At 49.5% G+C, this 14812-nt stretch overlaps 1 protein-coding gene across 1 annotated transcript; it reads right to left on the reverse strand.

The window, feature by feature from the left end:
- Positions 1-12155: 12155 nt before the first annotated feature.
- LOC107976814 (ficolin-2-like) lies at positions 12156-14453 on the reverse strand. Its single transcript, XM_016962044.4, has 2 exons — positions 14159-14453; positions 12156-12497 (listed from the first exon to the last, which is right to left on the reverse strand). Exons 1-2 carry the CDS (start codon positions 14223-14225, stop codon positions 12250-12252), a joined length of 315 nt encoding a protein of 104 aa, XP_016817533.1. The 5' UTR covers positions 14226-14453; the 3' UTR covers positions 12156-12249.
- Between the last annotated feature and the right edge of the window lie 359 nt (positions 14454-14812).

Raw genomic sequence — 14812 nt, forward strand, 5'->3', positions numbered from 1 at the left:
CTTATAGGGCTAGAGAAGCCAGCCTCCCTCAGACTCCAATTTCTCATCTTCCGAGTGACAGCCGCTTCCTCTCCGCGGGCTTGGTGACGCCAGCAGGAGGTGCGAGATCATCTCCAGGGCTGCTCCCTACCCCCCGCCCCTTGGGGATCCCATGGCGACTGTCATCCCTGCAGGGGGACGGTCTCCTTCCAGGGAACAGGCTGACTTGCTTGTGGCCTTGGGCAAAGAGCCCAGGCCCATCCTCCCACCTTTGTTCAGCGGTGAGCAGATGTCACCATGAGCTGAGAACGGGGAACGAGGAAGAGTTTGCTAAAGATGTTCTGCTTCAAAGAGGTCTCTCTCCCTTATCCGAATACCTAGAGTCCTCATGGCCAGGGCTGGTCATGGGTCACTGGTGTGGGCCTTACACAGTAACCCTCACCACATCATGAGCAGACTTGGGACTCTCCTCAGGAGGCTTGGAAACTGCCACTATGAGGTCCAGGCAGGCTGCCAGGGTGAAAAGGAGAGGAAAATGCGTGTGTGTCCACTGTTTCCTGGGGCAGTATGTAGAGCACAGTGGCACACGAACAGGAGGGAAAGGAGAGAAGAGTGGGGAGCCTGGGGGACTATGACCCAGGTACACATCTGAAGGGGAGACCTTGAGTGTGAATGCAGGGGCTTAGCCTGTAGGGAGGATGAGAGTAGGCGAATTTCACTCCTAGGGCCCAGGGAACCCCCTGAGCCCTGAGGCCAGGCATCCCACCTGTAGGATGGCTGTGGACTTACTTCAGTGGTTGTGTTCACCTTTTGGAGAAGAGCTGGCCTGAAGGTGCACTCTCGCCTTGGACTGAGCCAGGTTAGAGACAGAGACAGTAGCAGGTGGGGCCCCAGAGGCCGTATACCTAAAGCCCCCAGAGACGGAACCAGCACTGCACCTCCCACTACCACCACCGCACCCTGCCACCTGCCGCCATCGGGATGCCGAGGTGCCTTCTTCCTTGGCAAGATCAGTAGAAGGATTTTAAACTGTGACCCCAGCCCAGCAAAGTCACGCGAGAAACAAAATCCCATCGGATTTTCCTTCAATGCCCATGGAGATGTGTGGTCCTGAGACTATGACTAGTTAAGACCCCCCTCGGGTTCCATGGTGTTTAGGGCAGACCTCTCAAGACTTAATTAAGGCTATGCCAGATGCAGATGTGGTCCAGGGATGAACTTGGGGAAGACACAGGCTCCATGGAGATGCAGATATGGAACCTAGAAAGATGGCTTGGGGGCATCTTCCTCAAAGTCCTGAAGTCACCTGCAGAGGAGCCAGGTCCCCAGAGCTGCCCAGTGAAACCCCAGCAGCCAAAATTCCGAGTCCTTAGGCAGGTTCCTTTACTGCATGCTATTTGTCCTTCCTAATAGAAGCATCTTTCAAACCTAGATGACTTAAAATTAAGTCTAGAAGGCTTTAAAAGCCCAAAGACATTATATTAATATTTTAGTGTTCAGAAATCTAAAAAAATATGCTATTTAAAGTACTTGCAATAGTCAAGAGAATCTGGCCTATTGGAGTGGGTGCAGGATAACTTCAACAGAAAATGGCCAATTGAGTAATTGATTTGGCAGAGTGCATTTATGCGGAAAACTTACCGAATTCATATAAACTATTGAATCACTTTATTGGAACTCTGAGTTTATCACATGCTGAATTTAAATGATTACATTTCTAGCAGTTCATATTCAGAAGGATTTTTTAAAGTTAGACAAGGTACTAAAGGATAAATGTGGTTATATTAAATGCATAAATGCAGTAACAATGTTTGAAGGTGTTTATTTAGCTAAGTTAAGGAATGGACCAAGAATTATTCACAGGCTCCTTATAGGTGGTTATTACAAGATAGAATAATAAGGTTTATCAGTCACACTTTTAAAATGAAGGCAGAATGCAGCTTTTAAAGTACACTTTTTTTTTGAGACGGAGTTTCGCTCCTGTTGCCCGGGCTGGAGTGTAATGGCACAATCTTGGCTCACCACAACCTCCGCCTCCTGGGTTCAAGCGATTCTCCTGCCTCAGCCTCCCGAGTAGCTGGAATTACAGGGAGGCACTACCATGTCCGGCTACTTTTTGTATTTTTAGTAGAGACGGGGTTTCCCCATGTTGGTCAGGCTGGTCTCGAACTCCCAACCTCAGGTGATCCGCCCACCTTGGCCTCCCTAAGTGTTGGGATTACAGGTGTGAGCCACTGCGCCAGGCCCTAAAGCAAGATTTTTAATAAATGGAAATAATTAAATTTGAATTCGTTTTAGAAAGCAAAGGAAGACCTGAAAAGTCTTTGGTGAACTCAAAATTGCCCACAGATGATAACACACAAAAACCAAAGCCCTCACAGGCACCAGTGTAAATGTTGGTCAGGGGTGCTTCCAGGGGTCACGTCACTTGTTACGGGCAAGGAGGCTGAGGCTCAGAGAAGGGCAGAAGGTCCCGCAAGGCACATGGCCAGTTCATGGCTGAGCTGGCTTCCAGCCCTAGCTCCTCGGGTCCCAACTAGGGCCTTTTCTACCCCCCTGTATTAATCAGGGACAGAACTAATAGGATAGGCATATATAAAGGGGAGTTTATTAAGTATTAACTTACAGGATCACAATAGGCTGTGTGCAAGCTGAGGAGCAAGGAGACCCAATCTGAGTCTCAAAACTGAAGAACTCGGAGTCTGATGTTCGAGGGCAGGAAGGATCCAGCACAGGAGAAAGATGTAGGCTGGGAGGCTAGGCCCATCTCGCTTTTTCACATTTTTCTGCCTGCTTTTTATTCACTGGCAGCTGATGAGATGGTGCCCACCAGACTGAGGGTGGGTCTGCCTTCCCCAGCCCACTGACTCAAATGTTCATCTCCTTTGGCAGCATCCTCTCAGAAACACCCAGGATCAATACTTTGCATCCTTCAATCCAATCAAGTTGACACTCAGTATTAACCATCACATCCCTCTTCCAGAAGTTTCCCTCCCACACAAGCTACCTCTGTGCCTCAGCCCAGGTCTCCACCCTCAGGGTGCCAGCTGTTCTAGGACAGGTGATGCTGTACACAGGAGACAGACCAGGCAGGCATGGATCCCATCTGTGAGGTCTCTAACGTGACCACCATCTCACGAAGGCCAGGAGGACAGAAACGGAGAATGCGGCCATGAGACTCTTGTAGCGGACAGCAGTGGCTTCATGTTGCCGGAAGGTAAACTGTGATCATGGAAGAGATTTACTACAAATTCTAACGTGGCCACTAAAATAACAACTTTCTACAGATTCAAGCCATACAAAGTATGTTCTCGGACAACAATGGAATTAATTAGAAATCAAGAAAAGAAAGGTGTCTAGAAAATCCTCCCAAATATGTGGATACTAAATAACATTCTTCTAAATAAGATATAGGAAATAGAAGAGGCCAAAGGAGAAATTAGAAAGAATTTTGAATTGAATAAAAACAAAAAGGCAGTAAAATACAGTTTGCATGGTGTTCCTAAAGCACTCCTTGGGAGGCAAATTACAGTGTGAAATGTTCACTAAAAAGGAAGAAAGGTCTCAGGTCAACAGCCTCTGCTTCCGTCTCAAGAAACTAGAAAAACAAGAGTAAATTAAATCCAAAGTAGAAAAAAGAGAATGAATAATAATGAACAAGTGCAGAAAATCAATACAACCTGAAGCTGATTCTTTGAGAAGGTAAATAAAATTTATAAACCTCTAGTCAGACTGAAGAAAAGAGAAAAAAGAGGGAGAATGCAAAATATCACTATTAGGAAGAGATCAATGACCTCACTACATATTCTACAGATATTATGAGGAATATAAGGGGATATTAAAACACTTTAGCACCAATATATTCAACAGTAGAAATGATATGGACAATTTCTTTGAACCACCAAAGTCACTCAAGAAATACATAAGTCAAACAACTGGTGTGGTGGCTCACGCCTGTAATCCCAGCACTTTGGGAGGTCGAGGTGGGTAGATCACCTGAAGTCAGTTCGAGACCAGCCTGGCCAACGTGGCAAAACCCCTTCTCTACTAAAAATACAAAAATTAGCTGGTGTGGTGGTAGGCACCTGTAATCTCAGCTTCTCGGGAGGCTGAGGCAGGAGAATTGCTTGAACCCAGGAGGCAGAGGTTGCAGTGAGCCAAGATCGTGCCATTGCACTCCAGCCTGGGTGACAAGAGCAAAACTCCATCTCAAAACAAAACAAAACAAAACTATACATATAAAATAAATTGAAATTGTAGTTAAGCCTTTATTTTTATTATAAAGAAGTTTATCAGGATAATGTGGTACTGATGTGAAGGTAGACATATAGACCAATGGAACAGACAAGAGAGCCCATAAAGAAATAGAGAGTCTACAGAATAGAGAGCCCAGCAAAAAAATCTCCAGACCCAGACAGCATCACTGATGAAATCTACCAAACATTTAAGGAAGAAATAATAGCAATTCTTCCCACATTCTTTCTGAAAATCAGAAAGTTACAACTACTTTATCATTCATTCTATGAGGCCAGCAATTCCCCAATAGCAAAAGTAGATAAAAATCATTGCAAGAAAAAAATAACTATAGACTGATAGCCCTCATGAACATAGATACCACAATTTTAAGCAAAATTTTAGCAAACTGAACCTGTCTATGAAAATAATGTATCATGAGCAAGTGAGGTTTAGCCCAGGAATAGAATGTTTGTTTACCTCTTAAAAATCAATGTAATTCTCTAGCTTACCAAATTAAAAATGATATACTATCATCTCAAAAGAAACAGAAAAAGATTTGAACATTTTCATCCATTCCAGATGAAAAAGGCTCTCCAAAAATGAAGAATAAAAAGTATTCATTTTCTATCATTGTGTAACACCTGTTTATTATCTTACAGTTTTTGTGGGTCAGGAGTCCATGCACAGTTTATTGGTGTCCTCTGCTAAGGTCTCAAAAGCAACAACTGAGGTATCAGACAGGGCTATAGTCTCATCCGTGGTTCAACTGGGGAGTGGTCTGTTTTTAAGCTGGTTCAGTTTAGGGGCAGACTGCAAACCCTTGTCATTGTATTAATAGGAATTGAGGGATACATTTTCTTGCTGGTTTTTGGTTGGAAGATGCCCTTTATTCCTAAAGACTACCCACAATTCCTGTCCCATGGGGTTCCCCAAATGGCCACTTCCTTCTTCAAAACCAACAAGGGAGTGAGAGAATGCAACAAGACCAGCAAGATGGGAGCTACCATTTTATGCAATAGTCACGTGCACATAATCACATACACAGCTTCCTCTTTGCTGTACTCTTGGTTAGAAGCAAATCGTAGATTCCCTCTACACTCAAGGGGGGTGGGGACCAGTGGGGACAAGACATGGCTGTGAGCAGTGAGGTGCAAGGATCCTGGGGCCTGTCTACCACGGAAGGAAGCTTGCTCAAGGGCATCCACAAAAAACCCACAGTTCACATCACGTTGAATGGTACAAGACTGAATGAACGCAATTAGAACAACCAAGAGCAAGAGAAGGTGTCCACTCCCACCATTTCTACTCAGCAAGGTACTAGAGGTCCTAGTCAGTGTCACTGGCAAGAAAAAGAAGTCATGCATATTAGGAAAGGAAGAAGTAAACTGTTTTTTTAATTTAACACATGACATGATTCTGTAGAAAATCTGATCAAATCTGAAAAATCTACTAGAACTACAAAGTGAGTTTAGCAAGGTTGTAGTATATAACTTCAATATATAAAATCCATTGTTTTTTTCAAATCACCAATGAATAATTAGAAATTAAAACACCATTTACCATAGCATTGAAAATATAAAATACTTATGGATAAATCCAATCAAATATGTTTAAGACCTATTCAGAAAACTACAAGATATTGTTGGACAAAATTAAAGGTCTAAGTAAATGAGAGATTATACCTAGTTCATGGATAGGAAGATTCAATAATGTTAAGCTGCCTATTCTCCCCAAATTGATCTGCAGATGCAACACAGGCCAAACAAAAATCCCAGCAGCTTTTTAAATGCAAATTGAAGTTGATTCTAAAATTTATATGGAAAAACACAGGATGTAGAATACCAAAACATCTTTTTAAAAAAACAAATTTGGGAGGTCAATACTACCTAATTTCAAGAATTATTATAAAGCATCACTATCAAGAAAATGGTTGTTTGGATGTAAAAGCAGACAAATAGAACAATGACACAGAATAGAGATTTTAGAAATAGACCTACATGGATGTGGAAATTGATATTTGATAAAAGCACAAAGGAAATGTAGTGGAGAAAAGCTAGACTTTTCATTAAGTGGTGCTGGACTAATTGAATATGTAACAAAAAGAACATTGGTCCCCACCTCACACTATATAGAAAAATGAATTTGAAATAGATCATAGCTCTCAGTGGGAAATAGAAAAGTATAAAACTTCCAGAAGAAAACATTGGAATTAGGCAGTGATTTCTTGGATAGGATACTAAAAGCATAATCTCCAAAAGCAAAATATTGATTAACGGATTGTATCAAAATTAAAATATTCTGTTGTTTGGGCTGGGCACAGTGGCTCCTAACTGTACTCCCAGGACTTTGGGAGGCCAAGCTGGGCAAATCACTTGAGGCCAAGAGTTTGAGACCAGCCTGGCCAACACGGTGAAACCCTGTCTCTATTTAAAATACAAAAAATTAGCCGAGTGTGGTGGCACACACCTGTAACTACTGCCAACTACTTAGGAAGCTGAGGCATGAGCATCACTTGAACCCGGGAGGTGGAGGTTGCAGTGAGCCAAGATTGGGCCACAGCACTCCACCCTGGGTGACAGAGCAAGATCCTATATCAAAACAAAAACAAAAACAAAAACAAAAAACAAAAAACAAACAAACAAACAAAAAAGTTCTGCTGTTTAAAAGGCTGTGTTAAGGGAATAAAAAGAAAGCCACAGTTCAAATGAAAATCCCAGCAGCTCTGTTTTATTACAAATTGAAGCTGATTTGTACCCAGGGCTGCTGGGATTTTCATTTAGACTGCATTGCATCTGCAGATCAATGTCAGGAGAATAGGCAGCTTAACATCGTCGACTCTTCCTAGCCACAGACTCAGAGAATATATTTGCAAATCATATGTTGTAGGCTGAAGAATGGCCCCCAAGGCCATCAACCATACATGGCAAAATGCAAATGAGATGAAGGATCGTGACACGGGGAGATGATCCTGGCTTCTCTGAGTGGGCCTGGTGTAATCCCAAGGGTCCTTCTAAATGGGGAGCAGTAGAGTTAGGGTCAGGGAGGAAAAGGAGGCAATGAGGACAGAAGCCAAGATTGGAGACATACTCTTTGCAGATGAAGGGAGGGGCCATGAGTTGTTATGCAGCAGCCTCTAAAAGCTGGAAAAGACAACGAAGCAGATTCTCCCCAGAAGCCTCCAGAAGGAACCCAGCCCTATCAACAACTTGACTTTAGGCTTCTGACTTCCACAACTGTAAAATAATAATTTTGTGTGATTGTAAGCCTCTAAGTTTGTGGTAATTATCTTACAGCAGCAATAGGCTCTCATGCATCACATACATTTGATAAAGGGGTGGTACTCGGAACACAGAGATAACTCTTCAAACTCAGTAAAAAAAAAACTAACCCTCCAATTAAAAAAAAAACAGGCACACGATGTGAAAGGATGCTTCACTGAAGAAGATGTGTGGATATAGCAAATAAGCCCATGAAAAGATGCTCAACGTCATCAGTCATAAGGAAAACGGGAACAAAACGTGATGAGACGTCACCACACCCCTGTGAAACTGGTTCAACCTAAGAGGACTGACGGTACCCAGTGCTGACAAGGATGTGGAGGACCCGCTTCTCTTGCACTGCTGGATTAAGCGGTGCAGCCTTTTTGGAAAACTGCTTTGCAATTTGGAAAAAGTTAAAAACATACCCACTGATATGGTTTGGCTGTGTCCCCATCCAAATCTCACATTGTAGCTCCCATAATTCCCATGTGTCATGGGAGGGACCCGGTAGGAGGTAACTGAATCATGAGGGAGGGTCTTCTCGTGCTGTTCTCGTGACGGTGAACAAGTCTCACGAGATCTGATGGTTTTATAAAGGGGAGTTCCCCCGCACTACGCTCTCTCTTGTCCGCTGCCCGGCGGGACGTGACTTTGTTCCTTCTTTGCCTTCTGCGATGATTGTGAGGCCTCCCCAGCCACGTGGAACTGTGAGTCCATTAAACCCCTTTCCTTTATAAATTACCCAATCTTTATGAGCAGTGTGAGAACGGGCTAATACACCTATCGTACAATCCAGCCATTTCCAAGCCTGGATATTAACCCGGGAGAAATGAAACCATATATCTACACAAAGACCTGTGCACAGAGATTCATAGCAGCCTGGTTTGGCATGGCCCCACCTGGAAGCAACCTAAATGTCCATCAACACCTGAATGGATACATAGCTGTGGTCTATCCACACACAGAGTATGACTCTGCTGATCGGATACACAGCTGTGGTCCATCCACCCACGGGGTACGACTCCGCTGAATGGATACACAGCTGTGGTCTATCCACACACGGGGTATGACTCTGCTGAATGGATACACAGCTGTGGTCCATCCACACACGGAGTATGACTGCAGTGAAAGGAAACAAACTGCTGTGCACAGTACAACATCATGACCCTTAAAATAGGTCTGCCGGGGGGAGGAAGACAGGCAGCAGAGAGTGGATAGGATGTGATTTCACTCGTAAAAAATCTTAGGAAAATAAGCTATAGTGACAGAGAAAAGCACAGATGTTGCCTGGGGACACGATAAGTGGGGCCAGGTGGGGGTGGGTGGGATTGCAACGAGGAAGCTTCTGGGGGTGACAGATCTGTTCCTTGTCTCAATTGTGGTGCTGGTTTCATGGGTGCATCCTCTGTCAAACTACTCAAGTTGTGCACTTCAAAGCCATGTAGCTTATTCAATGTCAAGTACACCCCTGTAGGCTCTTAGAAAAGAAAATCCTGTGGGACCCAGAGCATAAGCTTTCCGATGGCTCTTTCCTCTCGGGTGAGGGGCAGCCAGGACTCCTGCCCATCCCAGTCCACCTCCCCACAGACCCACATCCTCCCTCTCAGCACCGGGTCCTAGAAGGAGCTTGGCAGGGGCCGAGCAGGGAGCCCAGTGCCCACTCTACACAGCTCCCTGGTCCCGAAGGGTCTGGGGCCCCAGAGCCAGAGAGAGGTGAAGAACAGAGGACTGGGTGTGGGCTCAGCGTGCGGTCACAGGGGAGTGAGCACTCAGCGGCGGCACAGCCCAGCCCCGCTCCTCTCCACTTCCTGCCCTTTTCCTGGTCAGGATGATGATATGACCTGACAGGTGGGACCCGCGAGATGCCAGGCATGAGCCCCCCATCCAACTGTCGAGAAGGAGGACACAGGGACAGCCCAAACAGTGGCCCCCAGACCAGGATGCAGTCACAGATCTCAGAAACCACAGGCCCCAAAAACCACACTCAGTGGCCAAGCCGCGGGAATCCATGGCAGAGACAATTCATTCCACCAGTCCTCAGCGCCGATCCTGGAATATTGCCCTGCCTGATTGGGATCACACGTTGAGTAAATTGTAGAAGAGTGGTAACAGTAATAAAACCCAGGCCTGCCCACTCAGGGGCTTTCGTAGCGCTCAATCAACCAATCAATCAATAAGTACAAGGCATATTAGAAAACAAAAGACACTTTGGGCAAGGAAACCAAAACCCGAGGGGCTGTACCATGTCGGCCGTGCTGGCAACGAGGTCGCCTGACTCTGGGGTCAGAGGGCAGCGCCTCTGGGTGGAGAATGGAGAGAGGGCACCGCCGAGCCCAGTGCTGGTGTTGGGGGAGACCTGTGCAGTGAGGATTCTGACCCGCTTAAGGGAGGAGGCTCTGAGCACACAAGCTGCCTTCTGCCAGCTTCCCTCCCACCTCTCTCCCACCCCACCTTCATCCTAAAACCTCTCCCTTTTCTGGGGCTCAGTGTCATCTCCCCTCCCCTAGGAGCATCTGACGACTCAGAGTCTGGGGGCTTATACTGTGCTCTCCGTGTTCCCCTTCCTTCATCACAGTGGAGTGGCTGTGCGGTCAGTGGTAGGCTGGCTGTTCCCCCGCAGGGCCGGGCTCTGTGCTCAGGGCAGGGTCTCCTTTGCTCACCGTGGCTGCTTGGGGCTCAGTACAGGAGGCACCCAGGGCACCCCCCGAGGGCACTTATTGCTGCCACTCAGGCACGGCCTCCCTCCACTGAGGTAACATGGGCTTGGCCCCCCGAGGGGCGCAGCTGAACTCAGAGGCCAGGTGGTGAAGGTGCAGGGAGTGGCAGGCGTCACCCTGCGGGTGAAGGCTGGGAACTTCTGGGCACCCCCTGGCCCTTGCCATGCCCAGGTCTACACTCGGCCCTCCCAGTGAGCCCACGGACCCCTGCACCCACACTAGGCCGGGTGGGCCAGGCTCCAGGCAGTGGAGTCAGAACCGTGGGGCTGCGAGACCTGCTGCCTCGGGGGGCAATGGGCTGGGGGCTGCTGTCTCCCACACGAAGCTGCAGCCAGCAGAACTCGGGGAAACCGGCATCCAGTGTCCCACAGAGGGGGTTTGCCAGGTGCCACCAGCCACCTCCACATTAATTCCTTCAGGCCAGGCTGCCCCTTGGGCAGAGGAACCCTGCCTAGCCCAGGGGCTGTCCACGGAGTCTGAGAGTGGACAGGAGGACCACCAGAGTCAGATCCGATTCATCCTCTCAGGCCTGGGGCAAACCCACCCCATGTGAATGAAGCCCCCTAACAACAGGAATTTGTGGGCCCCCCCTCCTGCAGCCATCTGTCCCCCTTATGCTGGCTATGGGTGCTTGCAGACAGTGGGAGCTCGGGAACAGTGCAGCGCCCACCTGAGGGGCCTGTTCTGTGATCACGTAGCCCTCACCTGCATCAGGAGCACCTGAGGGCAGGAGCCAAGGCTCCTCCATGCTCCCCACACCCTCTCCTGTGAGCCTCAGCCCCTCGGAGGCCTCTGCTAGAGGCTTATGGGTCCCTGCAGGTCACAGGTTGAGAAGAGTCATCTGTGAAGCAGCCGCACTGGGCCTGCCAGCATTTCCACCTGGAGAGTTGAATCGAGCAGAGAAAAGGCAGAAGGAAGCCTCGGAGAGACTAACAGAAGCAAAAGCAAAGCCAGAGGCCTAGGGAGGGCCCTGATTTCCAGAGGCGGGGAAGGGAGCCTGCAGGGGTCTGAGCCCTCTCCGGGAGAGAGAGACCGAGGCTGGGGAGAACCCTCCACCCTCTGCGGGGTCTGGGCTCAGGTCAGCTGGTCCCAGGAGAGGGCCCACTTGGCTGACCAGAAGGAAAACAGGTGTTGTCAAGCCTTATGCAATCCACGGTTTTGTGGGCTCAGCTTTCTGGCTAATTCCAAGAGGAAGCGCTTGAGGGAGGAGGACCTTTCCCTCTCCCATGGGCCCAGATCCGTCTCACCCACTCGCCCCCTTCAAATCTTTGCTTCGTTCTTGATGAGGGATTCACGTGCACACAGTCACCTTTGGTACAACGTGTGAGGGTCTCATGCATGAGTCCCGGGGGACCCTAGGAGGCAGGTGGCAGGAAGCCCCGGCACGGGGGCCGAGTGGGCAGAGCAGGGGCCAGGCGGCTGGGGTCAGGTGGCTCTGAGTGCAGAGATCGGCAAACACTCTCTGTAAAGGACTGATTAATACACAATTTAGGAGTTGCGAGTCATACGGTCTCCGTCCGAACTACTCTATTCTGCCTGGCACTTGGAAGCTTCCAGGGATGATAGAAACCAACCAGAGACAATATGGAAGCCATGGGCATGGCTGTGCCGATAAAACTTTATTCACAAACAGGCACGGTGGCCCTGCTTTGTCTTAGCCAGTGGGGAACTCCCTCAGCCCTAGGGCATCTGATCCACCCATAGGGCCAAATCACAGGGAAGCAAGGACGGATGAGCAGCACAGTGGTGTGGTCACTGGTCAGGGCAGGGCAAATGGCCATGGCATCCCACGATTGTCTGTGAAGCAAGCAAGCACTGATGGCTGCGGTGAGGGAGGCACGCTGGGGCTTCGCCTAGCCTTGCAGATGGGAGGCAGGGGGCTGGATGCTGGCACTGGGTGCAAAGCTCTGCGGGCCATGCCTACAAGGGACTGGTGGGAGCTCCCTCTTCCCATGAGGATGGGGGCCACGATCCCCACATTGCCCTCTTGGTGAGGGCTGAGGGATGCGCTTCTCCAGCCAGGGTGTGTGGAGAGACCCTCTGACCTCAGCGCCGGGCTAGGTGGGCCGCACCTTCATCTCCGACACCTTGTAGCTGTAGTTGTTCCCTTTCCCCGACTTCCAGTTGATGCCGTTTGCAAAGCTGTCATGGGCCCCCCTGAGGTAGACACCATTCGGGTGTGACAGGTGACAGCTGGCATACCACCAGGCTCCCTGATAGTGCACGGCACAGTTTTTAGCATCTCGGTCGTTGTCTTGGTCTTTGGTGGAGAAGGGGTAGTTGTTGCGGTATGTCAGAGAATCACCTGCTCAGAGGGAAAAATTGGGCATTCTCCATGAAGTTCCAGGGAGCCTGGATCTGCTCCGCTGGGGCCTTGGTCTGTCCTCACCCCTCGGGCACTGGTGAGGCGGAGAGGTGATGAGAGGCAGAGACCTGGCATTGGAGGCCACCCCGATCTAGGGGAGGCCCATGTCCTCAGTGCTGTGTGTCCTGTGGCAGGTCACTTAACTCCTCTGAGCTTTGTGCCCTGGGCTGCCAAGTGGGGATAATAACAAGGTTGTGGCCAGGATTTGGTTAAAGAATGTGCATTTTAAATCTATTATTGTAATTTATGGCATTTAGAAAGAGCTTAATAAACAGCGGGCACTTTCAATAACTAATGACCACCAATATTTCTAAGAAACTTGGGGAATTGGGGCTGACAAAGCATTTTCCCTCCCAGACCTTGGGAATGTGGTTGTAGAATTACTGGGCTGGAAGGGGCCTTCTAGGTCCTCTGGAGAGGGGCAGTGTGGGGTCCAAGGACACAGCCAGGTGTGGCACAGCTGCAGCCAAACCAAGGTTGTTTACTTCTTTGAAAAAATATTTTTCGTTTTGTTGATTATGAAATAAATACGCCCTGCTAAGGGTGCTCTAAGAGACCGTGGAACGGAGCGGTGCTCTCACCAGAGACATGGCAGCTGCCACTGCTTGGTGGATTTTTTTTTTTTGTCTGTCCTCACCCCTGGCTCACTGGTCAGAGCAAGTGTAGACCACTTTTTTTATTTGCTTAATTTTTCTCATTAAAAAAAGAATACTTAATAATGTAGGATAATCTAGAAAATAAGACATGTTTGGGGGAAAAAGTTAACTCACCCATAATATAATCAGTGAAAGGGCCTCTGTAGTGTGTGTTTTCTTCCTAGCCCCACTCGGGGCCTTTCTCCATGGGACCCACCATTACCCTGGCCCCTGGTCCACCACGAGCAGGCTCAGACCATGGTGCCCACTAGGGTTTTTGGAAGCCATCCCTGGTTCTGAGTTCAGAGCAACGTACTCCAGCATGGCCGCGATGCAGGGGGGCCAGAGCCTCCCCCAGAAGGTGGAGCTGCTGGGAAACCCCTGAGTGCCCCCAGGAGCCCAGGGAAGGTCTGGAGCCTAGGTGTCACATCGGCCTCACTGGGCTACGTCAGGGACACAGTGGGGACCACCTGTCCCAGTGCCAGGCACATCCCAGGCCAAATTCCCTGCAGAGCTGGGGCTTGACTTTGCTGGCCACGTCCAGCTGGGTGGTCTTCCAGTGACACTGATCGTGGCACAGACTCTGACTAGGCCCACTGCCCGCCAGCGCCCTGTACGCCCGCTGCCTCCTCACACAGCTGGTGAGGCTCTCACGACGGCCCTTCTGCGGAGGAGGATTCGGCCCCGGGGAGACGGCCCTGCTGCATGCTCTGAATTTGGGACCTGGCCCGTTTGGCCCCAGGGCCCTGTTCCTAACCCCCGTGTTAGGCTGCATCTGTTTCTTTGAGCCTCTGTCTCGTCTTTAAAGGGTGAGGCTTAAAACAAGCTGTTGAGAAAATAAGGCAGGAACCTTCACAAAGGGCATAGTACCGGGCCTGGCGTGCTGTGAGTGGTCAGCAGGTGGCCGCTGTCAGCTTCCCGGAGTGTGATCGCTCTAAGGTCCTACCCCCCGGGGGGCTGACTCACCTGGACAGGTGTCCTCAGTCAAGGCCATGGTCCACAGGAAGGAGAGGGCCAGGAGAGCAGGTCCCATGGCTACGGCAGCTCGGCTCTGCCCTGGGGCTCTGGTCTTTGCCACTGAAGGAACTCCGTGGTTCTTACAGGGCTGCAGCTGCCCACTGTAACCTCTGTCTCCATTTCCCAACCCCAGTGGGGATGGCCACTCCCTCCCGAAGGCTTGGTGGCACCAACTGGCGGTGGAGACAGCCTCAGGGCCGCTGTCTTCCGCAGGCCCCACAGGCTTCCCACTTAACGAGCCTGGCTTCCCCTGGCAGGGGCGCTCTGCCCAGCAGAAGGCTCCCTGAGGCCCGTGTGGGAAGGGCCTGCCTGTTTGTGTCTTTAGGGAAAGCTTGGCGGAAACACTGCCTGAGGCCCGCAGCAGGACAGAAGGGCTTGTGGAATCCAGCCCTTGAGGAAATCTCTTGCAGAGAATCTGCTGTGAGTCCACAGAAGTTTAGGAATGTCCACTGCGGTCTGAGTGGTTCCCAGGGGAGGGAGAGGGAAGCAGGATGATTACCAGGAACCTCCCTGGGCCAGCGTGCAGGGAGTTGGTTGCAACCCTATAGGACATTGGCTGGCGAAAAGTGGTGTGAGCGGACCAGGAGCTTTGCCAAGGGGTGG

This window comes from Pan troglodytes, chromosome 11, assembly GCF_028858775.2.
Source record: "Pan troglodytes isolate AG18354 chromosome 11, NHGRI_mPanTro3-v2.0_pri, whole genome shotgun sequence".
Classification (NCBI taxonomy): Eukaryota; Metazoa; Chordata; class Mammalia; order Primates; family Hominidae; genus Pan; species Pan troglodytes.